Source organism: Dunckerocampus dactyliophorus, chromosome 21 (genome assembly GCF_027744805.1).
Source record: "Dunckerocampus dactyliophorus isolate RoL2022-P2 chromosome 21, RoL_Ddac_1.1, whole genome shotgun sequence".
Taxonomy (NCBI): domain Eukaryota; kingdom Metazoa; phylum Chordata; class Actinopteri; order Syngnathiformes; family Syngnathidae; genus Dunckerocampus; species Dunckerocampus dactyliophorus.
In genome coordinates, this window is record NC_072839.1 from 10,928,001 (window position 1) to 10,953,155 (window position 25,155).

The 25,155-nt window shown below is 41.4% G+C and overlaps 1 protein-coding gene across 7 annotated transcripts in view; it reads left to right on the forward strand.

Moving 5' to 3' along the window:
- The window catches only part of LOC129173933 (RNA-binding Raly-like protein), a 170,774-nt gene that overhangs the window by 112,922 nt on the left and 32,697 nt on the right, over positions 1–25,155 (forward strand). For all 7 annotated transcript variants that reach the window (XM_054765317.1, XM_054765319.1, XM_054765316.1 and 4 more), the window contains one exon: positions 17,285–17,558. In XM_054765317.1, coding sequence (XP_054621292.1) covers positions 17,303–17,558 — 256 coding nt within the window. In that variant the 5' untranslated portion in view covers positions 17,285–17,302. The remainder of the gene's footprint in view (positions 1–17,284; positions 17,559–25,155) is intronic.

The window sequence follows — 25,155 nt, forward strand, 5'->3', positions numbered from 1 at the left end:
AAATGCCACAACGTCTTAGGAGTGACGACGTTCCCGTTCCGTCGGTCGGCCTGGAATGTCTGCGCCGCCACGGGCCGTGTCGTGTGTCTGCTGCGATCATCCAGACGAGAGATCTTTGTCAGACTGCTGGGAGCGCTTCCCAGGTGATGCCCAGTCATGTTAAACAAATGGTGCGTTAAAAAAACCAAACTACATTTTATACTGTTGCATTGAAATGGGGCAAATTGTTGCCCCATATACAACTGGTGTTTTTTTTGCTTTAAAAGCTGAATTTTGCTTAAAAATGTGCATAGTTTGAGCCAGGCTAAGGATATTTACATTGTATAACAGGAAAACAGGTGACATGCTAGCTGAAACATGTAGCTACATTTCACCCTTTTATTGTCTGTTTTTATCTAAACACTCCATAGTTGAGTGGACTAATAACATAAATGTTTATTATATGAATGTTTATGCATATGAATAAGAAAAAAAGTTGGCCGTGTGTGCCCCTTTTTTGAGAAAGAGGGAATTGCTAATTTCCTTAGCATTACGTTACATAGGCAGACTGTAGTAGCAGTGAATTATGTGATATCATGTTCGCTAAATGCTAAGTTAAAGTTGGTAAAAAAAAAAAAAAAAATACAAACAATGGCCAAACACTCTAATAAAGAAAAGATCATTAGCATAATAAATTGTACTCTTGAATGAAATAAAGTAGACATGGTTGTCCTGTCATGCTAACTTCCTTAGCATGCATAGCTTAAAAGTTGATTTATAGTCCACATATTGGACTTGACCTCTCATGTGAGCTAAATGCTAACAAGCTAGAAGCATTTAGCGCACAGTCATCAATTTCTGGTAAGCAAACACCTGAGTATGAACAAAAAGCGATATACGCTGTAATAAACCATGACTATAAGATAGATAACATAATAAATCGTACCGTGGAGCTCCATATCATAGACACGTGGTTGTCCCCTCATGCTAACTTCCTTAGCATGAGCCAAGAAGGAAACGGGTGGCTTAAAAGTCGATGTATGCTCCACATATTGACCTTTATATGTTTCGATGCTCGTTTTTATTACATCGACAGACTAATAATCAGGCAATACGAATGCAGTTAAAGTGTTATGTTGGCCTCTCACGTGCTAGCTATCAGCTAGCTCGCTAAAGTTGATTTACGCTCCCAATTTGATCTTTTATACGTATTTATGCTCTTTTCGTACAACATAGGCCAACTAACAAGGCAGTGTTAACTCTTTGCAGTGACATGTTATGTCAAGGAATGACTTTTCACCGCCAGCTAACCACTATGAGACGTGGCAGACGCCGTGCGGGGCCGCTAGTAAATAATCTAGATGCTGCATGATGGATGTAGTGCAGCACTGTGGTGATTTAGCTGGGGAGGGAGCAAAGGTGATGGGGGGGAACATTGGTGCGTGTGTGTGTGTGTGTGTGTGTGTGTGTGCGCTAGGAGGCGGTAAACACTGAGCCAGCCTGCGGCGCTGCACTTCCCGTTACGAGGTTAGCGGTGAAGGCAGCCAGGCCTTAATCCTTCATTATCATTTTATTACTGCAAATAACTTTAAAATAGCAATTTTGATAAGTGGCTTTTAGTTTCAGGTGATTCGTGATTATACCGAGAAGCCAAAGCTTATTATTAACACAAATGAAGAGGATTCACTCCGGCAGCCAAAAGAAGCTGTTTATCCGCGTATTTAAAAACGCCTCGTCTGTCAACGCTTCCCCGGCGCCGCTTTGATCAGCTCGCGACCTCTTTGCCTCTCTCCTCCGCCGTGACGCTTCACGCCATCAAAGCTTTTAAAACATTTCACCTGACGCCCGTTTAGCTTCTGACAGATCTTGTTTTCAAATCACTGATAGGGCTCTATTTTTATTTGTTACCTCCGCCAAGGAGGTCATGCTGTCGCTTGTTTGTGTGCCGCTTCCTGTCGACACTTTTTGATATCTCACGACGGATTTTTTTTTTTTTGCATTGTACCGCATTGCATTTTGATGATAATCCACACATTCATGACGCTCTGTAATAATCAGTATCATAATCAGTACTTCTAAAAATAAAAAAAGATCCATCCATCCATCTTCTTCCGCTTATCCGAGGTCGGGTCGGGTCCCTCTCCCCGGCCACTTCGTCCAGCTCCTCCCGGCGGATCCCGAGGCATTCCCAGGCCAGTTGAGAGACATAGTCTCCCCTCCAATGTGTTCTGGGTCTTCCCCGAGGTCTCCTACCGGTCGGACGTGCCCTGAACACCTCCCCAGGGAGGCGTCCGGGGGGCATCCTGACCAGATGCCCGAGCCACCTCATCCGGCTCCTCTCAGTGTGAAGGAGCAGCGGTTCTACTCCGAGCTTCTCCCGGATGACAACGCATCTCACCTTATTTCTAAAAAATAAATAAATATCTGGAAAAATCACTCATATTCTTAAATATTATCTCATATTATTATATATTATTTCATATTATTCCATCATTCATATTGGTTAATTCAAAAATACCTTTTTTTTTTATTTACTAAAAAAAGTGGAAAATAAAAAATAAAATAAAATAAATAAATAATAAATAAAAATATTTGATAAAATAAAAAAATAATTGCTGTATATAAAAATACATATATATATATATATATATATATAAAAAATGTCAAATAGTATTAAGAACAATTATATTTCAACTAAACTATTGCCGTTAGCTTTTATTTTTTTGACCAGTGTTCCTCATTACATTTGGATAATTAATAGATCAGTACTTCTAGAAAAAAAAAACAAATACAAAATCTGCATTTATATAGTAATTAAAAAAAATAATAACTAAAAATATAAATATTTGATGCAATTTTTTCAATTATTATTACATTATTATTATTATTATTATTATTATATAAAAATTATAAAATACTTGATGCTAATCTGCACTTGATGAAGCTGGAAAAATAATCACGACCCCCCCCAGAAGAGATAAATACATAAGACAATAAAAATAATAAAAAACTAAAAACAATAATAAAATATGATACAATGAAAAACATAATAAAAAATATGCAAATAACTAAATAATCATTGTAATAATAACAAATGATAATGATCAAAAATATTTCATCATTTTAAAGAGCAAAAAGATAAAATTAAAAATTAAAAAAGGAAAAAAAAACAATAAAGTGAGGCTCGTATAATTCAACTCTTTTAAAAATATATATATTTAAAATGGGTAAAGCTTAAAAAAAAAGAATGATTCATTTGACAAAAAATGTTACTTTGGAAAATTGAATATGAAAAAAAAAACGTTTTAATAGATTCAAATCTCAACCGATGAGGTTTATCAGGCATACGAGATCCCTCAACCACGAAATCCCATAAAAAACACGAAACTCCTCCGCAAAACGCGCATCATGAGGGGTGCCGCATGTACGGTACGCGCATGAAGTCCAAACCAGTTGTGAGGTTCACACAGCGCTTAACTTTTGGTCGGATTTCCATCCCACTCGTCCCACAAGCAGACGGATGGCTCGGTGGCCCGCCGAGGACCCCCGGAGGGGGTTCCCTCTACCCATTGTGACAAAGCTTTGCAATTATCGGCCGCATCCGCTCATCTGTACGCTTTGTGTAGTTAAGGACGGGTCCAATTAGCTCCAATTACAACCTGCTGTGTTTAGATGGCGAGACAAACAAACACCCTTTTTTGTGATCACAGCAGTCCCATTGTCTCCTATAGAAGTGATTTAGGTCCCAACCTAATGGCGCAATTCATGAGACTCGTTTAATATCAGCACGGCCGCACAATTAAAGGTAAAGGACACACGATACTGGCTGCAGGGGTGAAGCCATTTAAAGGCCATATAAAAGCTAGTAAAGTCATTAATAGTCCTCATCGCTCACGCTACCTTGATGTTAATGCACTTTCTTTTCATTTCTTTACAAATCCCGCTGAGGTAGAATTTCCATTGAAAGTGGAAGTGGAATTTTAAAGCACTCGTGAGCAAATCATCTGCATAGAACGGTGGCAGTGTGGAACAATGCGCACACGCAGCCGTGATGGAAAAGGATGGACTAATTAAAAACAACCTCAAGAGGAGGAAAACCCATCCCTTTTTTTTTTAATCCCAATTGTTATTCAAAGCCTCCATAGCCTATTTTCTCTGGATAAGCCTGGAATGTGAAGCCACAGTAGATACGCTCCGTCCTCACGTACTGGAGTGGACATTCATAGTGGAAGGGAAGCAGTGGGGACAAAAATGGAAAATCTTTTTCCATTTTTGCTATTGTTGTTTTTGTTTTATTTAAAAAAAATAAAATAAAATAAATACATGTCTTTAATATTTCAACTTTATGCGACAACATTTTTTTTTTCTCCTATTATGATGTCATTCTCGGAAAATTACGGCTTTTTCTTAATATTTTGACTTTATTTTGATAAAATGACTGCGGATTTTTCCATTTTTGCTATTGTTGTTTTTGTTTTATTTAAAAAAATAAATAAAAAATAAAATAAATACATGTCATTAATATTTCAACTTTATGCGACAACATTTTTTTTTCTCCTATTATGATGTCATTCTCGGAAAATTACGGCTTTTTCTTCATATTTAGACTTTATTTTGATAAAATGACTGCGGATTTTTCCATTTTTGCTATTGTTGTTTTTGTTTTATTTTAAAAAAAATAAATAAATAAAAATAAAATAAATACATGTCTTTAATATTTCAACTTTATGCGACAACATTTTTTTTTTCTCCTATTCTGATGTCATTCTCGGAAAATTACGGCTTTTTCTTAATATTTTGACTTTATTTTAATAAAATGACTGCGGATTTTTCAATTTTTGCTATTGTTGTTTTTGTTTTATTTAAAAAAATAAATAAAAAATAAAATAAATACATGTCTTTAATATTTCAACTTTATGCGACAACATTTTTTTTTCTCCTATTATGATGTCATTCTCGGAAAATTACGGCTTTTTCTTCATATTTTGACTTTATTTTGATAAAATGACTGCGGATTTTTCAATTTTTGCTATTGTTGTTTTTGTTTTTATTTAAAAAAATAAATAAATAAATAAAAAATAAAATAAATACATGTCTTTAATATTTCAACTTTATGCGACAACATTTTTTTTTCTCCTATTATGATGTCATTCTCGGAAAATTACGGCTTTTTCTTAATATTTTGACTTTATTTTGGTAAAATGACTGCGGATTTTTCCATTTTTGCTATTTTTGTTTTTGTTTTATTTTTTAAAAAAATAAATAAATAAAAAATAAAATAAACACATGTCTTTAATATTTCAACTTTATGCGACAACATTTTTTTTTCTCCTATTATGATGTCATTCTCGGAAAATTACGGCTTTTTCTTAATATTTTGACTTTATTTTGATAAAATTTATTTTTGCTATTGTTGTTTTTGTTTTATTAAATAAATAAATAAATAAATACAAATAATACGTTAAATTATTAAATTGACATGAATGATTAAATTAGTATTCTTCAAATAAATTGTTAACTCAAAATAAATAAGATAAATATTATTTACATTTAAATAAATGTTAAATAATATTACATTCAAAATAAATGTAAAAAAAATGTCAACTTTATGCGACTAAAATGACGTTTTTTCTCCTATTATGATGTCATTCTCGGGAAATTACAAATTTTTCTTAATATTTTGACTTTATTTTGGTAAAATGACTGCGGATTTTTCCATTTTTGCTATTTTTGTTTTTGTTTTATAAAAAATAAATAAATAATAAAAAAAAATATATCTCATACATTATATGATAAATTATTAAATTGGCAGGAATTATTAAATTAGTATTCTTAAAATACATTATTAACTCAAAACAAATAAGATAAATATTATTTACATTTAAATAAATGTTAAATAATATTACATTAAAAATAAATGTTTAAAAAAATGTCTAATATTTCAACTTTATGCAACGAAAATGAAGTTTTTTCTCCTATTATGATGTCATTCTCGGGAAATTACAACTTTTTCTTCATATTTTGACTTTGTTTTGGTAAAATGACTGCGGATTTTTCCATTTTTGCTATTTTTGTTTTTGTTTTATAAAAAAATTAAATAAAAATAAAATAAATACAAATCATACGTAATATGATAAATTATTAAATTGGCAGGAATTATTAAATTAGTATTCTTAAAATAAATTATTAACTCAAAATAAATAAGATAAATATTATTTACATTTAAATAAATGTTAAATAATATTACATTCAAAATAAATGTAAAAAAATGTCTTAAATATGTCAACTTTATGCGACTAAAATTAAAATCTAATCAGTAAAAATGCCCACCAGAAGTGCCACACAAGCAGTGTAATTGATTTCTCGTTTGCTTTGTGTTGCTCGGTATCGGCATCGGTGAGGAAATGCGGGGTACCGGCCGCCGCGGCTGCCATTAGGCCTGAACACAGGGCGCCTTCTCTCCGCATGATGAAGATTAGACGCTTCAGCCGTCACACTCGGCGTGTTTTTGTGTCATTTTGAGGATGAGGGTTGTGTTTGTTCGGACCGAAAAGCGTGTGTGAGATATTTATTCCCGCTGCCGCCCACGGTCACGTTTCCTGCTTCTATTCTGGAGCACAAAGGCCGCTCAGTGGTGGGAAGAGTGGTTGACTGGGTTGCCGTGGTTACGATAATAACAGGATCTCTCAACAACAGCGGCCTGTGATTCCTGCCAATGACTGCGGCAAGCGGACGATGACGGCGTTAAAAAAAAAAAAAAAAAAAAAAAAAAAAAAAAAACCCTCCGGTCTTTTAGCTGAGGATGTGAAAATGCGGGATGTCGGAGTGAAGCTCGGACGGAAAGGCTGATGGGCTCGTAAAGGAGGCGCAGCCAACATTTTCTTGGCCCGTGTATAAAATCCATCACGGGGATGACTCGCTCCGGAGGGGGCGGGGCCGCAGGCGAGGGGCAGCTGTTTGCTGGCGAGGCGACACGAGGGTCACGGCGCGGCCCATCGCCGCCCCAGGGCGTCCGCGCGTGTGTGTAGACGAGCCAGGGTTTGAAGTATGGTCCTATTTGGGTTACATTATAACCACCGCATCCCGCTCCCTCTGCATAATGATGCCGTTAAATAAACCTATGCATTTCAATTCCGCTGAGCCGCCGCCAGAGCTTTTGAAGCCCCCAAAAAATTGCCTGTCATCCTCCTACAAAGGAAGCGGCCGAGCACAGTGCAGCGCACATAAATAAGACATATCGTCCTGCAGACGTCTAATTGAGGCCCCGTGCAGGACAAGATGAAATGTCCCCTGACAGAACGTTGTGCTTTCTCCTGCACAGTTTATGCTAACTGCTGCTAGCTCGAGCCTTGCGTAACAACCGGAGGGTTTCTTTACATATTATTCATCTAATTTAACATGTCCTGACTTGAGAGTGTCCACGTTTAGTAATTAAACCGTGACAAATGTGAACGTGGCCCCGACAATCTTACATTTTTGTGTATGTAGACCATATTGGAAAAAGCTTGAACAGCCCTGCTTAAATACATTGCAGGGTTTTATTGGCTTATGCTGCCATTTGGATGCTAACTCATGCTAGCTAAGCATTCTTATTAGCTTATCCCGCCGTTTGGATGCTAACTCGCGCTAGCTCGAGCATTCCTTGACGACAGCACTGCGTTTTATTAGCTCATGCCTCCGTTTGGACGCGAGCTCAAGCATTCCTTTAAAACAGTGCAGCATTTTATTAGCTTACGGAGGCTAACTCATGCTAGCTCAAGCATTCCTTTACAACATTGCAACGTTTTATGAGCTTATCCCTTCATTTGGATGCTAACTTGTGCTAGCTCAAGCATTCCTTTACAACCTTGCAACATTTTATGAGCTTATCTCTTCATTTGGATGCTAACTTGTGCTAGCTCGAGCATTCCTTGTCCAGAGTGCTTCGTTTTATGAGCTTATTCCTCTGTTTGGATGGTAGCCTGAGCCTCTCTTTACAGCACTGCAGCAATTTATCAGCTTATGGATGCAAATTTGTGCTAGCTCGAGGATTCCCGTGCAACATTGCTGCATTTTATTAGCTTGTCCCTTCATTTGGATGCTAACCTGTGCTAGCTCGAGCGTTCCTTTACAAGTGTTCGTTGTTTTATTAGCTTATACCTCCATTAGGATGCTAAGTCAGGCATTCTTTCACAACATTTTATTAGCTTATGAATGCTAACTTGTACTCCCTCGAGCATTTCTTTACAACGTAGCTGTGTTTTATTAGCTTAGCGTATCGCTCCGTTTGGATGCTTGCTGGTGCCAGCCTGAGCGTTCCATCACAGCATTTTATTAAGCTTTTCCCTCAGTTTGAATGCTAACTTGTGCTAGCTCGAGCATTCCTTTGCAACATATCAGCGTTTCATTAGCTTATCTCTCCATTTGGATGCCAGCCCGAGTGACAGACAACCTTTTACTTCTAAGAATAAGCTTCCCGTCCAAACAAAATGCCCTCTTAATCTCTTTTTCCAGCTAGAGGGCGAGCTGGGTCATTCCCTTCAAACTCATTGAGTAACCATGACAACACAGTGAGGCGACGTTGCGTCACAAAGTCTTGAAGCAGTGCAGGCGGAAGGTGCGGGTATATTTGGACCACAGAATGCTGCCTAAACGGGCTGCAGTGGGCTGCTGTTTATTTGCTTACTTGTGTACTGGAACGTGGGGAGATTTAGCTCTGAGCCTCGGGCGCTGCCTTTTTCAAGAGCGTGTTTTCCTCCCCTTTTATTCAAACAAGGCAGTTTTAATTGTTAAGAGGATTGTCAGAATCCAGTTGCGGCATGGAATAAAAATTGAATTGTGGTGAAAAAAATTGTTTAGTATGCTGGGCCACCAGTTTTTTTTCCACCGCTTTAGGCCCTCTTTTCACAGCTTCGGAGATGGTATCAGAGGCAGGACTGTGCCTGTGTGAAAGGCACTCACTTCCGCGACAGCTGTGGGATGTCTGTGTGAAAGAGACATAAAGACTTACTAAAATCGTAGCATGAATGCCCCACTTAACACCTCTGTTGGGTTCTAATCGCCGGGTGCCAACCTTTTTGATTTTTATTCACGTCCACAAGATGGCAGCAGCGGCATTTCATGAGTGGCTAGCAGCCCGGTGGCTTTATCTACCTCTGCACGCGCTTTAAAAGGTTTGCCCCTGAAACTCATGCGTGCTACGCTTGCCGTATTGTTGTGTACAGCGAACTCACCGGGGCTCTGAATGCCAGCCCGGCGGTTTTCTCCTTACCGCTATTACAACATTGGCACTGTTGCCGCGGTGTTGCGCATTGTACTTTGTTGATAATGAAAGCCACGCTGTCCGCTAGATGGCAGTAGCGGCGTCGGAAGTGCGCTGAACGGTCGGCATGTGCCTCTGTGTGCGCTGGAAATGTCGCCACTCAGCTGTCGGTGGTGCAACACTGGCTCTATCGCTGCCGTGTTGTGCAGTGCGCTTGTTAGGACATGAGTTGGTTTTGTTTTGCACTTTCTCATGCCCTCCAAATCATTATTAAAGTAGATAAGTGGAGTTTTTGTCCGCAATGAGTTTTCAGAAGCCTCCTCCAATGATTGCCTACGGTAGAAGGTATCGCTATGGCAACCAGTGCATGAACCCGGAGTGTGTTTTTCATCAGGCGCTGCCGCGTGGACACAGGTGAGACACGAGCCTCCATGTTGGCTTTCATGGCTGAAGATGTTTGCTTGTCCCCCCCCACACACACACACACGTGAGCAGTCATTAGTCTGCAGGACGGGAGAGGCCGCAGCGTGCGGCCGGAGCGCATTTTTAAACGCTTCCACCGGAGAGGATGCTTTCAAAACAATCATGCAGAGTGGGCCGATAGCCCAGAAACACCTGCTGCTGTCCTCGCCAATCAAATTGGATTAAGAGCAGAGAGGGATTGATCTATTCCACGCTCCGCCGCTCGCACTCTTTGACCGGATTAGTTCCCTCTCTCCGTGCGGCCGCATGCGAGGGGGAGGCGGGGGGGTGGGTGTGGGGGGGTGGAGAAATGAAATCTCATCCGCGCAATCGAAGCCCCCGCCCCCACCTCTGTCCGTCACAGGCGGCCGCAGGGAGCCCACGCTCACCAGCACATGCATCAGCGGAGGAATGGCCTCCTTCACGTTGGAGCTAATTGCACCTCCGCTCGGGGCTGCTCGTCAGTGAAATGGCAGCAAAGCGCTGACTTTGCAGTTGCGAACGAAGCGACGGATAAAAGCCCCTGTTATGCGACGGACACCACGCCGGCTCGTCATAAGGGGGAGAGCGTCTGTCGTCACCACGGCGACCCTGCATCACCTGCCAATACAGCAGCACGACCCTCCCGCGCTTCCGTTTTGGGGTCATTTCCATCGAAACAGCATTTAAAATAAAAGTATTTGAGGCTTAACTACACATGTCAAAGGTTTAGGGACACTCTCTCATGCTGTCGAACAAGAAAGTGGCTCCAAACTTCCGACGGGCACCGTGTGGTACGTACGCTACTGGCGGCAGGAATCATGACGCTACTGAGGAGACACTGCCGAGGAAAAATGCCAGTTAATGATCCCGTTTACGGCATGAGTGCGCTGCTGTTTTTAAGGCCCCGCTACAAAAAACGGGAGTCAAAGATCCTCTATATGACAGGGGAGGCTCGTGTTATTTTACGGACCGACTGCAAAAAGGCTAGTCAAAGATTCTTTTATATGACAGGAGCACGCTGCTGGGTGTTTGACTAGCGTTTTGGCAGCAGGACCGACTGCAAAATACCCAAGTACATCATCTCTATGACAGGAACGTGCTGCTGTTTTTAAGGACCGCCTACTGCAAAAACACTAGTCAGGGATCTTCTGTATGACAGAAGTATTGTTTTAGGAACCCACTGCAAAGAAAATGCTAGTCAAAGATCCTCTATATCAGGGGTCCCCAACCACCGGGCCGTGGGCGGGGCCGAACTGGGCCGAGGAAACCTTTCAGGCAATGATAAATAAAAAAATACACACAGTTGGCAGTTGGCAGTTGGTCCTTAAAAACAGCAGAACCGCTTTCGTTAAGGACCGACCGCCAAAACGCTAGTCAAAAATCCTCTTTATGACAGGAATGCGCTGCTGTTTTTCAGGACCGACTGCAAAAACGCAAGTCAAAGATCCTTTACATGACAGGAACACGCTGCTGCTGGATCTTTGACTTGCGTTTTTGCAGTCGGTCCTGAAAAACAGCAGCGCGTTCCTGTCATAAAGAGGATTTTTGACTAGCGTTTTGGCGGTCGGTCCTTAACAAAAGTGGTTCTGCTGTTTATAAGGACCGACGGCCAAAACGCGAGTCAAAAATCCTCTTAATGACAGAAAGGCACTGCTGTTTTTAAGGAACAACTGCCAAAAAGATTCTATGTCATATAGAGCGGTGGTTCTCAAATGGTTTGGCTGCGGGACCCAAATTGCGGAAATTTCTTAACGCATACGTCAAATATCTTATTTCTTTAAGAAACAGCTGTTTGCAAGGGTTACGTGGGTGCCTAGAGGGCGCTAGCGTTTGAACATCCTGCAAGCTGCGCCCCAGGTAACACACACATGTGCGGGAGCCGTTGCCAAGCGCTGGCGGTGAAATTTTGAGCCAGTTGCAAACAGTCCCTTTCATGGAGAGACATTCAAGTGCAGTTTGGATTGAACGTTTTTAATCCCCAACTTCATGTGCACGTCTGGGGAGTCATAACTGGGGAGTTGGATCAGAGCATTTGCACATGGACCCGGATGACAGGTGAAACAAGAAGTTAACAATCAAGCGCGTCCAGTTCCTCTGATTCAACACTCAGTGGGTTCGTTTAATAACAACAGCAGGACCGTTTCCTCTGGAGGCCAACTCTGCCTGGGCCGGTACTCCACATGTACCGTGATCCTTCATATTGCAGAACCCCCCCGAGCAACACAACGTGAGCTTTGGCTTCCTGTTGCGCTCTTCTCCAGTAGATACCGTATGGAGCTATCTAGCTGGGTGTCTTGAGGCGACACTTGACGTCTTTCCAAGTGTCCAAGTCGCCTAGAAACATGGCACGCACTTCGTGGCGGCGCAGCAAGCGTCTAGCACAGAGAGGCGAGGTGCATTCACGGCCATCGGGTCATGACACTCTTTTTTTGGGCGACGACCCCACTGGAAAACGGCTCCGCGATTCACCAGTTGAGAATCACTGATATAGAGGATCTATGCGGTCCTTAAAAACAGAAGAACACTTTCATTAAGGACTAACTGCCAACATGCTAGCCAAAGATGCTTAATATGACAGGAACGCACTGCTGTTTTTAAGGAGCGACTGCCAATCAAAGTTCCTCTGTATGACAAGAAGACGCTGCTGTAAAAACACTCGTCAAAGATCCTCTATATGACAGAAGTGTTGTTTGGAAGAACCTACTGCAAAAAAACAGCTCGTAAAAGGTCTTATATGTGACAGGAGTACTCTGCCGTTTTTAGGTTTTACCACAAAAATGCTTGTCAGAGATCCTCTATAAGACGTAAGACTGCTGTCTTTAAAGACCGACTGCAAAAACACTCGTCAAAGATCCTCTATATGACAGAAGTGTTGTTTGGAAGAACCTACTGCAAAAAAACAGCTAGTAAAAGATCCTATATGTGACAGGAGTACTCTGCCGTTTTTAGGTTTTACCACAAAAATGCTTGTCAGAGATCCTCTATAAGACGTAAGACTGCTGTCTTTAAAGACCGACTGCAAAAACACTCGTCAAAGATGTTTTAATATGCTGTTTTTCAGAATCCGCAGCAAAAACGTAGAAAGGTTTAATCCTTGGCCTCTCGTTCATCACAGTGTCGAGGTGAACATCAATACAATGCGTGCGGAGTGTATTTACAATTAGCGTGCGTGTGTGTATAATTGTCTTTCTGCTGATAAATGTCAAGGCCACTCTGGAGATGCCTCACACACACACCTACACACACGTACACACACACACACACACACACACACAATGGCAAAGTGAAGCTAACGAGAGCTTCCGAGCGTGTTCATTCCGCAAGCGAGCAGCTGAGCGTCCGCCATGATCCCACTCTCAGGTGCAATGGACGCCTGACAGAGAGGGAGACTGACACTCCCTCCTCCTCCTCTGCCCGCCTAAACGGGAATGTCTTTGGAATTTTCCTCGCATGACTGGGCGCTTTCCTCCTTGCCGTGCCGTGTTAGCATGGATGGCAACCTTACAGCCACGCTGAGCATGGAGGAAGTAGCTAGCTACACGTGTAGGACCCAGTGTACAAAGTGTGGGTCACTTTATTCAAAGACATCAAATGAACGCCACATTATGTGTCATTGATTTGGGATTTCACATTTTACATTGAATTATGGATGCTTAATTGCAGTCTGTTGTCACATTTGTATGTAGTTACTTGAATTTTATTTATTTTTATTGAATTTTGGCACAAAAAACATTGACATATCAATACAAAGCAGCCTCTTTATCTAAATACAGTAGCTGTTATTTTAAATTCTCCATTCCCAAAACCCAAGGAAATGAAGTACAGTTATCCCTCCTTTATCGCGATTAATTGGTTCCAGACCCGACTGTGATAATTGAATTTCCACAAAGTAGGATTCCTTATTTATAAGTGGAATATTTTCTTAGTTAGAGCACAGAAAGCGCGAATTTTAACATTATTAGAGCCTTCTAGACATGAAATAACACCCCTATAGTCATCTTTACACTCGTATTAACCAATAAAGGAGACGTTTTCAATTTCAAACACTTCATTTATCCCTGAAGGACAATTTAAAGGCACAGAGAGCGGCATCAAGAAGAACAGGACAAGGACAGACAGAACATCAGACAATAAAACGGACACAAAGTTATACAATTTAACATTGACAATTACAAATTAGACGGCGGTTGCGCAATATCTGGACAGATAGGGGTCAGAGTTCAGACTTCTGTGGAGACAAAGGTTGCCCTCCTCCTTTGTATTCTGCGCCGCGGACATCCTAACCTGCGACCTGATGGGAGCCACTCAAACACAGAGTGTAGTAGTGCGTGTCAGGGGTCCCGAAGATTAACTGAATAAAACCGCGAGATGAATGAGAATGTTAACATGCTCTCAATGAAGGAAAAGTCAGCACAAGCTTTTTGTTCCCCGCGAACAAACTCGGCTTCCTCAGAAGATGCCGTCTCCGGTGGCGCTTCTTGAAGATCTCCTCTGTGTTGGAGAAAAAGCTCAGAAGGCTGTCGAATATGGTTAATTATTCACTGAATATAATAAGAGCAAAGAAGCCATTTAAGACATAAATAACACTTGTGTGTGTTGCCGTAAATGCGTTCCCTTGGGGAACAGAGTGCGTGACGGGCAGGAAGTGACGTCTGGGGTTTAGAGTTGAGTTTTAGCTCGGCGTGGTTTACAGCCGCAACGGTAGCCCGAGTTTTTATTAGAGATTAGGGATTTATTAGTGCCTGTTGTGAGATCATTCAAACCTGCAATAAAAGCCTGTTGTCCAAGGATGATGCTCGTGTGTCCCACCGAACATCGCAGTACCATGACTGACACCGAATGACCAATGTACAATACAACCGTATTTTCCGGACTAAAATGCACAGTAAAGAGGAAAAAAAACATACACACACTGTTGACAAGCCTCTCCCGTCTGGCCTTTCGCCCGCCGTTAGCTTTGTTTTCCTCATTTCGCTTTTCGCCAGTCTCTCGTTCACGTCGAACTTCCTTTCTGCTGCTCGATTGCTGTTTTCGGCTGCATATTTCGCGACTTGCATCTTGTGATCCGCAGCATATGATTTTCTTTTTGGGGGCCTTCGTGGCTGTCACGCGCATGCCAAAGTAAGGGGGGGGGCACGGCAGCCACGGACTGTTGAGGCAATTTGAACCAATCAGACGTGTCGTAGCCGTGTCGTAACATAGCATGCCGACGTACAGTAGAAGCAACCGCATGCTTCAACATTCCCACGCCATTCTTCCAAAATAACGACATGCTCCACCTGCTAGAGGTCTTGTCTAAAATTGCCGGGGTGTCTTAGCCGTTTAGCGAGCAAAACAGCAGCAGTATGGCGTCCTCCGAAGCCCACAATGGCGACAAAAAGTCATTTCAACATGTTTGAAAGCAGCAATGTTAACGGAATTTTACTTATCTAATGTGGAAATAAACGCACATAATTGTTACGTCATCTGTCAGCAACAAGCCAAAAGTCACGATCCGTGAGTTAGCCAGCGGGACAGTTTGTTTATGTTCCCTTTTATATGTCCCTTTATGGTCATGGTTAGGTACGTTAGCACGAGAGCTAGTGTTCCTATGGTGGTTTGTCCTAGCAATATTTGGGCAATGCATATGTGAAACAACTGCAGGGGAGGATGTGTGTGGTGGATAAGTGCATGTGGTGACTTAATCGCGGCAACAAAAAAAAAGAAAAAGTCAGAATAAAAACGGCAAGCAAATGAGACGGCGACATTAAGCACGCGACAATGCAGCTAAGCAGCGAGACGACAAAGTGCTCCTGCTGACAGCCAGCGTGGTCGGAGAGAAACTGTTGCGACACCTCCTCCTCCCCCACCCCAAAAAAAAAAAAATTCTCCCACTCAGCCATCTGCTATTAGCAGTTCAAGCATGCTAAAATGTGCCTGAGGTGAAGCCTGTAGATGGAGAAGGAGAAGAGCCATAAAACAAAGTCTGCTGCCTAAATTTAAATAGCGCCCGCTGTCCGGTTCAAATAAAAACAAATATATCCAATTAGCTTTCCTCGTGTGTTCTAAAAACACTAAAAAATTGGCAGATTTTGCACCAAAAAGTCATTTTTTCCCCCCAGGTGTATTCTACATTTATGTATAATTCTTAATGAGGAATGCGTACATACAGTATGTATGTTGAGGCTAATGGCTAAGTTAGCCGCTCAAATTTGACCAATATGCACTAATGAGGCACATATCTGCAAAATTATAACATTATTGTCACTCGTCACCTCAAAACCTTGTATTCATGAGCCAAGATTGATGGATTTTTTTGTTGATTTTTCCACAAATGGAGTTACTTAGAAAAGCAGAGCGGAGACCTCCGCCAAGCGCCATAGTTCCCCACATATTGTGATTTACACCATAAATATTAGTCCTGCATTTATTTTATCTACATATTTAGATTCCTTGACCATGAAAACATACCATTAGCAATGGGATTCATAATGATATCAATATTAGTTGAGTAGTTATTCACAAAAATGGCATTTTCCGTAATGGCGGTTTTCTTCTGGTTTAGCTCCATAGCTTTTGAAGATACAACAAATCAGTTGGCACACTCCAGATTCCAGTGTCTTGGCTATATGTAATGGTGTTTGTTGCATGTTTGTAGCTTCATTTGTTGTCTTCCTACAATGAAAATTCCAAAGGTCCCTGTTTTTTCATATTCTGGATCATGATATCCGGAATTATTGCATTATCTGGATCAGTCTTTGATATTTGTACAACCTGTTGGAAACTTCTCCTGTATTTTTTCCCAAGGGCTCTGACCATTTTTTGTGGAGTCATATGCACAAATGCCGAAAATGGTCCTATCTTGCAATGTTAAAGAATCCTTTAAAAAATCATCCCCAAAATTTAATCAGTTCTTCCGTATCCCATTTCCGACAACTCTCCTACAAAAATTTCATCCAAATCCAATCAGGGCTTTTCAGGTTATTTTGATCGCAAACAAACAAACAAACAGATACGCTGGCAAAAACCTCCTTGGTAGAGGTAAAAATGTTTTTTTTGCCACATGATGGTAAATGACATTTGTGGCGCCCCCTATGGGTTTTGGTCAGAATGTTTCGAAGGACATGCTAGCATAGATGGAATACAGATATCCTAAAACTTTTATAATTGTGAGACTTTGGTCAATGGGCACTTGCAAAGATGTTTCGCTTGATGGCAGCCATCTTTTTCAACAAATCTACTCAGATTTTCCATAAACGTGTGTTTCGAATTTTGAGGCGATTCGGCTAAACAACCTAAAGTGACAGTGAGTTGTTTTTGGGTTTTTTTAGAGCTGTGTGAGAAATTTTAATTCATGGGGTTAAGTAACAGCGCCACCATGTGGTGTATTTGTCCGGAAAATAATAGCACAGGCAACACAGTAGGGGTGCATGTTTTCACAAAGTTTCACCCTTTTGTGAGAAGCAGTTCAGGAGTAGAAGAGTTCTATTGGTCGTTTTGATGCACAGTGGTGTACTGTATATGGTCAAAAGACATACTGGGTTTTCATCATGTCTTACTAAAAGAGATCATGTATTGTCATGTTATCATTGTATTCCGTGCATGACCCCACCCACCGCTAACAACAACTGTGTGTCCCAGGAGTGCGCCAGGTGGAGGATGACTGGTAAAACCCAGACCAGCAACGTGACCAACAAGAATGACCCACGCTCGCTCAACTCCAGAGTCTTCATCGGCAACCTCAACACGGCCATCGTCAAGAAGACCGACATCGAGGTCATCTTCGCCAAGTACGGCAAGATCGTGGGTTGCTCCGTGCACAAGGGCTACGCCTTCGTGCAGTACCTGAACGAGAGGAACGCCCGGGCGGCCGTGGCGGGCGAGAACGCTCGCGTCATCGCCGGACAGCCTCTCGGTGAGTCAGCTTTGTCTTGTCCATGCGGGGGAATGTCTTTGTTTGCTGTTATGGGGAGGGGACCTGCTGAAGGATGTGAAAAGTGCTGCTCTCAGGCGGGCATTTTTGATTGCTTTGTGAAAGTTTCTTCATGCTGCATGCGACATGAAACCCAGCTGCGGAAATTTCACAAGAGAGGTCAGGTGAGAAGCGTTGTCATCCGGGAGAAACTCGGAGTAGAACCGCTGCTACTCCACATTGAGAGGAGCCAGATGAGGTGGCTCGGGCATCTGGTCAGGATGCCTCCCAGACGCCTGTTTAGGGCACTTCTGACAGGTAGGAGACCTCGGGGAAGACCCAGGACACGTTGGAGAGACTGTGTCTCTCAACTGGCCTGGGAACGCCTCGGGATCAGGCAGGAGGAGCTGGGCGAAGTGGCCGGGGAGGAAAATCTCAGCCTCCCTGCTTAGGCTGCTGCTCCTGCGACCCGATCTCGGATAAGCGTTAGAAGATGGATGGATGGATGGATGGTTGGATGGAAGTTGAAATAGTTGGGGGGAAAAAAAACAGCAGGTATGAAAAAAAACAACTGTAATGTTACGGGAATAAAGTCAAAATATTAAGAGCAAAGAGTCATATTCTAACAAGAAAATAACTTGCAATTTTATGAGAATAAAAAAATAGTGTCATTTTAGTAGCATGGAGCTGACAAACAAAATGAAGTTTTGGGAAATTACGTTGGGCAAAAAGTTACAATATTATGGGAATAAGTCAAAATATTCTGAAAATAAAATTATAATATTACAGGAAGAACATTTCCAGAGATTACTTATGAAGAAAGTTGAAATATTTGGAAAAATATAGGGAAAAAAGAGCTTTTTTGTATATGTCTTAGGTACATTTTGTGTGTTAAGCTGCTGTGTGACGAGTTGAGCGTTCTTAGTGAGATGACACAGTGAGTCAGACTGTTATATTGAATAATGACCTCCTGCAATTTCCAATGGGTTGACAAGCCCATTGTGAGTTTTTGCATAGCTCATGATTGGCTCCTGTCAAATAAAGAGCTGCCTGTTCCTCACGGACTCGTGCTTGCCACATTATGCCGTTTTATGACGTGGACATGTGCGGCTTATAGTCCAGTGCACCTTATATCTATGTACAAATCTGTTTTTCTCTCTAAATTTAGTGGGTGCGTCCTATACAGCTCAAATTACGGTGTGTATATATAACTTCTTAGCATACATCCAAAATATCAAAGTTGCATCCTTCCATTTTTGGCTACGTGGCCCTCAAGTTTGGACACAGCTGTTCTACATGCTCCATGCTTGGTGTTACACGTTACATGCCACATGCTTTGGGCTCTACGCTCCACAGTACAGTTTAGCAATCCTTCCTTTAAACACATACACATGCATTGCGTGATGAGTCAGATAGTTTCGCTGTTGTTGTTTTAATGAGCTGAGTCAGCAGCCCACTGGGAAAACTCCCAGTGCTCCCTATGGCCAGTCCGCCCCTGCATATACCATACATTCACACGATCATGAAGAATTGCAAGATTCCCCGTGGGATACATTGTGTTGAGCATACATTTAAAATGTTTCCTTAATGTTTAAATGACTTTGAGGCCTATTGACTTTTCACTTTCTGTAGGCGTCCTAATACATTTGTCCACATGAGTGTAATTCTATCACGTCGTCTCTCGCGGATTATGACAGTTGAAATTGCAGTGCGAGATAATAACTCTTTAATGAAACATTTTGTAAGGGGGGGTGGGGGCAGGACCCGTGGCGGAGGTCACTCTTTTCAAGCCCAAATCATTACGCCGTCGCCGTCACTGCGCTAATAGAAAAAGCATCAGCTCCGGGAAAACGAGGGTGCCCTTAATTGTCAATTAAGGGATGCAGCTTCTGGGCTGTATTGCTCGTTGGCCATGTGATGACTTGTAGATGGAGCGACGACGATACAGGGCATCCAATTTTTTCCTACATTTGGTTACATTACAGTCTTGTTCCAAAGTAGAATAAATTAACCTCAAAAGTCCACACAAAACACCCCATAATGACAACATGAAAAATGTTGGTGTTTTTTTTAAATCTTTGCAAATTAATTAAAAAATTAAAAAAAAATCTTCAGAAATCACATGTGTATAAGTAGTCAGGACACTCCTTGGCATGGGAGTCAGGTGTCATGTTTGGGGGAAAGCAGGCCAAAAGCATCCCTACAGTGAAGCACGGTGGTGGCAGCATCATGCTGTGGGGCAGGAATCTGGGAGACGAGTCAGGATAGAGGGAACGATGAGTGCGGTAATGTACAGACATCCTGAACACCTTCTTCAGGGCGCTCTGGGCTTCAGACTGGGGGGACGGCTCATCTTTTAGCAGGACAACGATCCTAACAAATACGATGGATGGGCGAATCTGCCCACAGTGTCGAGCTTGTGGTTTCATGTTCAAAAAGAGTTGAGGCTGGAATTGCTGCCAAAGGTCCATCAACAAAGTGCTGAGTTTGTGAATACTTAACAGGGGTGTGAGAAAGTGTTTGCCCCTTCCTGATTTCTTTTTTTTTTTTGCATGTTTGTCACACTTAAATGTTTCAGATCATCAAACAAATGTAAATATTAGTCAATGACAACGCAACTGAACACAAAATGTAGTTTTTGAATGAAACGTTTTTTTATTAAGGGAGAAAAAAATCCAAACCTACATGGCCTTGTGTGAAAAAGTGATTTCCCCCTAAACCCAATAACTGGTTGGGCCACCCTTAGCAGCAACAACTGCGTCAAGCGTTTGTGATAACTTGCAATGAGTCTCTTACAGCGCTGTGGAGGAATTTTGGCCCACTCATCTTTGCAGAATTGTTGTAATTCAGCCACATTGGAGGGTTTTCCAGCATGAAGCACCTTTTTAAGGTCATGCCACAGCATCTCAATAGGATTCAGGTCAGGACTTTGACTAGGCCACTCCAAAGTCTTCATTTTGTTTTTCTTCAGCCATTCAGAGGTGGACTTGTTGGTGTGTTTTGGATCATTGTCCTGCTGCAGAACCCAAGTTGGTTTCAGCTTGAGGTCACCAACAGATGGCCGGACATTCTCCTTCAGGATTTGGTAGACAGCAGAATTCATGGTTCCATTTATCACAGCAAGTTTTCCAGGTCCTGAAGCAACAAAGCATCCCCAGACCATCACACTACCACCACCATATTTTACTGTTGGTATGATGTTCTTATTCTGAAATGCAGCGTTAAATATATATATATACGCCAGGTGTAATGGGAGACACACCTTCCAGAAAGTTAAACTTTTGTCTTGTCAGACCACAGAGTATTTTCCCAAAGGTCTTGGGGATCATCAAGATGTTTTTTTCTCCCTTAATAATAAAAACGTTTCATTTAAAAACTGCATTTTGGGTTGAGTAGTGTTGTCATTGACTAATATTTACATTTGTTCGATGATCTGAAACATTTATGTGAAACAAACATGCAAAAAAACATGTTCTGATGTTGTCATTATGGGGTGTTGTGTGTAGGATTTTCAGGAGAAAAATGAATGTATTCCATTTTGGAACGAGGCTGTAACATAACAAAATGTGGAAAAAGTGAAGCACTGTAAATACTTTCCGGATGCACTGTATGTTCTCATTGGGGACAAATGGAAATGTATGCGTGTTCCACTCATAGCGCACGAGCTACAGTAACTAAAATACGGCACAGCTTCGCGGTTGTTGTTATACATCTTCATTTAAATTAGTATAGTTGTTTGTGAGCGCACACACACCAGATGTTGGACTTAGTCCTAAACATCTGCTCGGTGCTGCATCCTCAACTTAAAGCGGTTGCCTTTTCCCAATACAGAATGTTAACAACTTTCCTTCTATGAAGCAAGTTTTTTTTTTTTTTCACATGAAAGCTTCCCCTGTTCAGGGTTTATACAGTGCTTGACAATTAATTAGTGCGTTAACTCCTTAGGTCAATGTTTGAACTCCCATTTGAACATTCGTAATCTTTATATAAGTGTGCAAAGAAGCGAGCAACTTTAAACTTCACTGTCGCACAAGTGTAAAAAGGAGTTAAGCACTCGTAATGTTACTATATTTACGTTTTGCCAATTTTGGACTACACCTGTACAATAAAGGTTGCCTTGTGTGAATATGTTGTTCAGACGTGCTATAAGTAATCAAATGAGAACAGTGAATGCGATCTCCATTCATTCATTCATTCATTCATCTTCTATGCCGCTTATCCTCTGAATGTGATCTTGTGGGTGCCAAATAGTGAGCCAACACTTGATTTTGCACATTTTTAAATGCTACAAGTGTTGCTTTTTTCACCTATTTGTGAATTATTTATCACATAAATGTGTCAGTTTAGTATAAAAAAATATAATATCATAAATGTGGTCACAATATCATACTGTACATGTGTTTTTCTAAATATTTTTTTCACATAAATAGTACAGATAAATTATAATTAATTCAATAAGATAAATAAATAAATAATATCAATTTTATATCAATAAAATGACTAACTAAAAAAAGAAAAAACGTAGATGATTTTTGTATTATGCAGTCGAGCCAATGGGTTGCTGGGTGCTGTCCGTGGTGCTGAAATCCATCTGCACAATTGTAGCCGCCATGCACGCACATCTCCACCATGCTTGTCTTTTTTATGTGGGGATGTTGTTGCTGTTGCTGTTGTTGTTGTGTGTCCTCTCGCCCCCCGGCTGCAATCTGAGTGAGGAAGTGGGGGGTGGTGTACAAGTCTTTGTGACACTGTGACAAGATGATTGGTGGCATCCATGAAGCTCCAATCAATGTGCGGAGCGCCCGCTGAGATCTCTCTGCTGCTTCTCCAAACCACCTAAAAACATGCGGACAGATGTTTTGGATGCTTGTCACCCCGAGTTGTCACGGCCTCTGAGGCACACACTTTATACCGTGTCGACGAATTGGCCACTTTATTAGGCACACTGGCAACCAAGCCGCATGTTTTATACTATATGCTTTTATCATGCAAACAATTACTGAGGGGATTGCATATTGTAGCTCTGGATTGGTATCTTGGTGTGTTGTTCTACATGCTTACATGTGTTTAATGCAACATTCTTTGTGCTACTTTTTGCATGCGATGTGCTTTATGCTCTATGTAACAAGTGTCATGCGTTTTGCTACGTGCTGCTACTACTTCATGCAAAGTACACTTTGCTTTATGCAACATGCTTTAAGCTAAATACAGTATGCTACATGTTTTATGCAGTGTTTAGTCAACATACCTTAAAAGTTTATGCTACATGCATTTTAAGTAATCTTCCTTACTCTATATTCTGCATGCTTTATGTGTCCCGTTAAACGCGACATGCCGTATGCCACATATCATTGCTGCAAACGCAGCCGTTTGAAAACCAAACAGTGGTTTTTAGGGGATTTTCCAAGGGGTTTACATAAGACTCTTAAAGATGTGATGTAGCAGCGCTGACAGCTTCATCATCTACAGTGAGAGGAAGTATTCCTGACGTGACACGGTGCGAGCATGTTTGTGCCTCTGGAGGCAGCAGATGTGTGCCATTGGCAGGCGCTGCTTGAAGCTCTGTCGGGGAAGGACAGTGAAAGTACAAAAAAAAAAAAAAAAAGATGAAAAAAAATCACTTTCACAAGCTGTTGTGTAAGCTGTGAGCAGAGGAGGAGAAAGACTCACACTTTTGAGATTTTCCCCCACCTGGCGCTGACTGAAGGTCCATCCCATTACAATATTAATGGCCGCACTGAAGGATAATGTGTGATGGATCACCAATCATACCGCCTCCGAATGGCATTGGCGAGACTTGGCCACATAAATAATAAAGTGATTTAGATGCAAAATCCATCCAAAGCCGATTACAAAGGCAGCAGCGCCACAATCAATCGTCATTCCGGGCCAAGGGGGGGTGCATAGCAAGCAGCCGCCAGCCCAAAACCACACTGAACCAGCACAGGTAACACCTAAAATGTCCTCCTGGTGATTTTCACACAGCACAAATACTCATTATTAATATTTGGAAATTTCCTTTCAAAGTTTTGCTATATGGAATATCAAATTCATATATGGAATATCAAGTAGTCATAGGGAAAATCAGGCTTCTGTTGGGAAAAACAAGCTGTTATATGGAATACCAGGGTGACATATTCAATATCAAGTAGTCATATGGTTTTCCAGATTTAGTACAGGAAATAACAGGCTCTTCAATGGAATACCAGGATGATACATATATAGTATATAGACTATCAAGAAGTCATATGGATTACCACGGTTTTAGGAGGAATAACATCCTGTAATGTGGAATACCAGGGTGATATATGGCATACCAAGTGGTCATATGGAATACCAAGCTCGTTAGGAGTAACAGACTGTTATACAGACAATACATATGGAATACCAGGCTTCTATGTGCAATGTCAGTTATCTGGAATTGCGAGGTGATAAATGCAATATCTGTCAGTCATATCAAATACAAAGGTCTTCTATGTGCAATATCAGGCTGTTATATGAAATGACGAGGTGACGCGTTGCTGAGAATATCAGGCTGTTATATGGAATATGGGATATGGAGTATCAGGAATTAACATGGAATATTAGGAATATTAGAAAAACAGGTTGTTAGATGGAAGATCAAGGTAATGTACTGTGTCGAATGTCCATCAGTCATACAGAAAACGGGGCTCTTACATGGAATATCAGGACGTTATATGGAATGTCAAGGTAATATATAGAATATTAAGTAGTTATGTGGAGTACCCCACTTTAATAGAAAATACAGTGTCTTGGCTGGTTATGGGATAGCAGGCTGGTATATACAGTAGAGTGATATTGGTGATATCTGAAATATCAAGTAGTCAGATGGAATACAAGGTCTACAGGGTAAATAACAGGTTGTTAGTTGGAATAAAGAGCTGACGTATTGTTTGGAAACAAAAGGTGTTAAATGGAATATTGGGGCTCATATATGGAATATCAGGAAGTCATATGGAATACCAGGCTTCTCTCGGGAAGAGAAGATGTTTATGGGGAATATCAATTAGTTGTAATATGAAAAAGAAGAGTTTTACATGGAATATCAGGGTGTTATATGTTTAGCTTGGTGGAATTCCAGCCATTTTCTATGTAATGTAATGTAATCTTTCTTATGGTAGTGTGATGTTTGATGTGTCCTATTCATGTGATCCTATGAGTCCCTCATGTGGCCCAGTGAGCAGCCAATGTGATGTTTTAATCAAATCCCTCAAAAAGACGCTCCTCTAGTCCCTAAAGTAGGTCAAGTGTGAGGTCCGCAAAGGCCAAGTGGCCACTTTTAGAACGGGAGTACTTCAGGATGGTCAGAAAGGCTACCTGAGGCTAGACTTCAGGTAGCCTGCGGTACCCTTTTCTGGACAGCGAGGTCCAAGTTCCCCTGACCCCAAAGCTCTGAGTCATTGTGGTGGTGATTCACCAGCCTGCAGCTGGGCGGCGTAATTGGCCATGGAGGATCAGAGGAGCGTGAGAGGAGCGAGGAGAAAGGCATCGAGAGAGCGGCCTAAGGCGAGGTTACGGGCTGTATTTTTTTATGTTCTTTTATTTATTCCGTCCATCTTCACTGAGGGCGGTGAGTCTG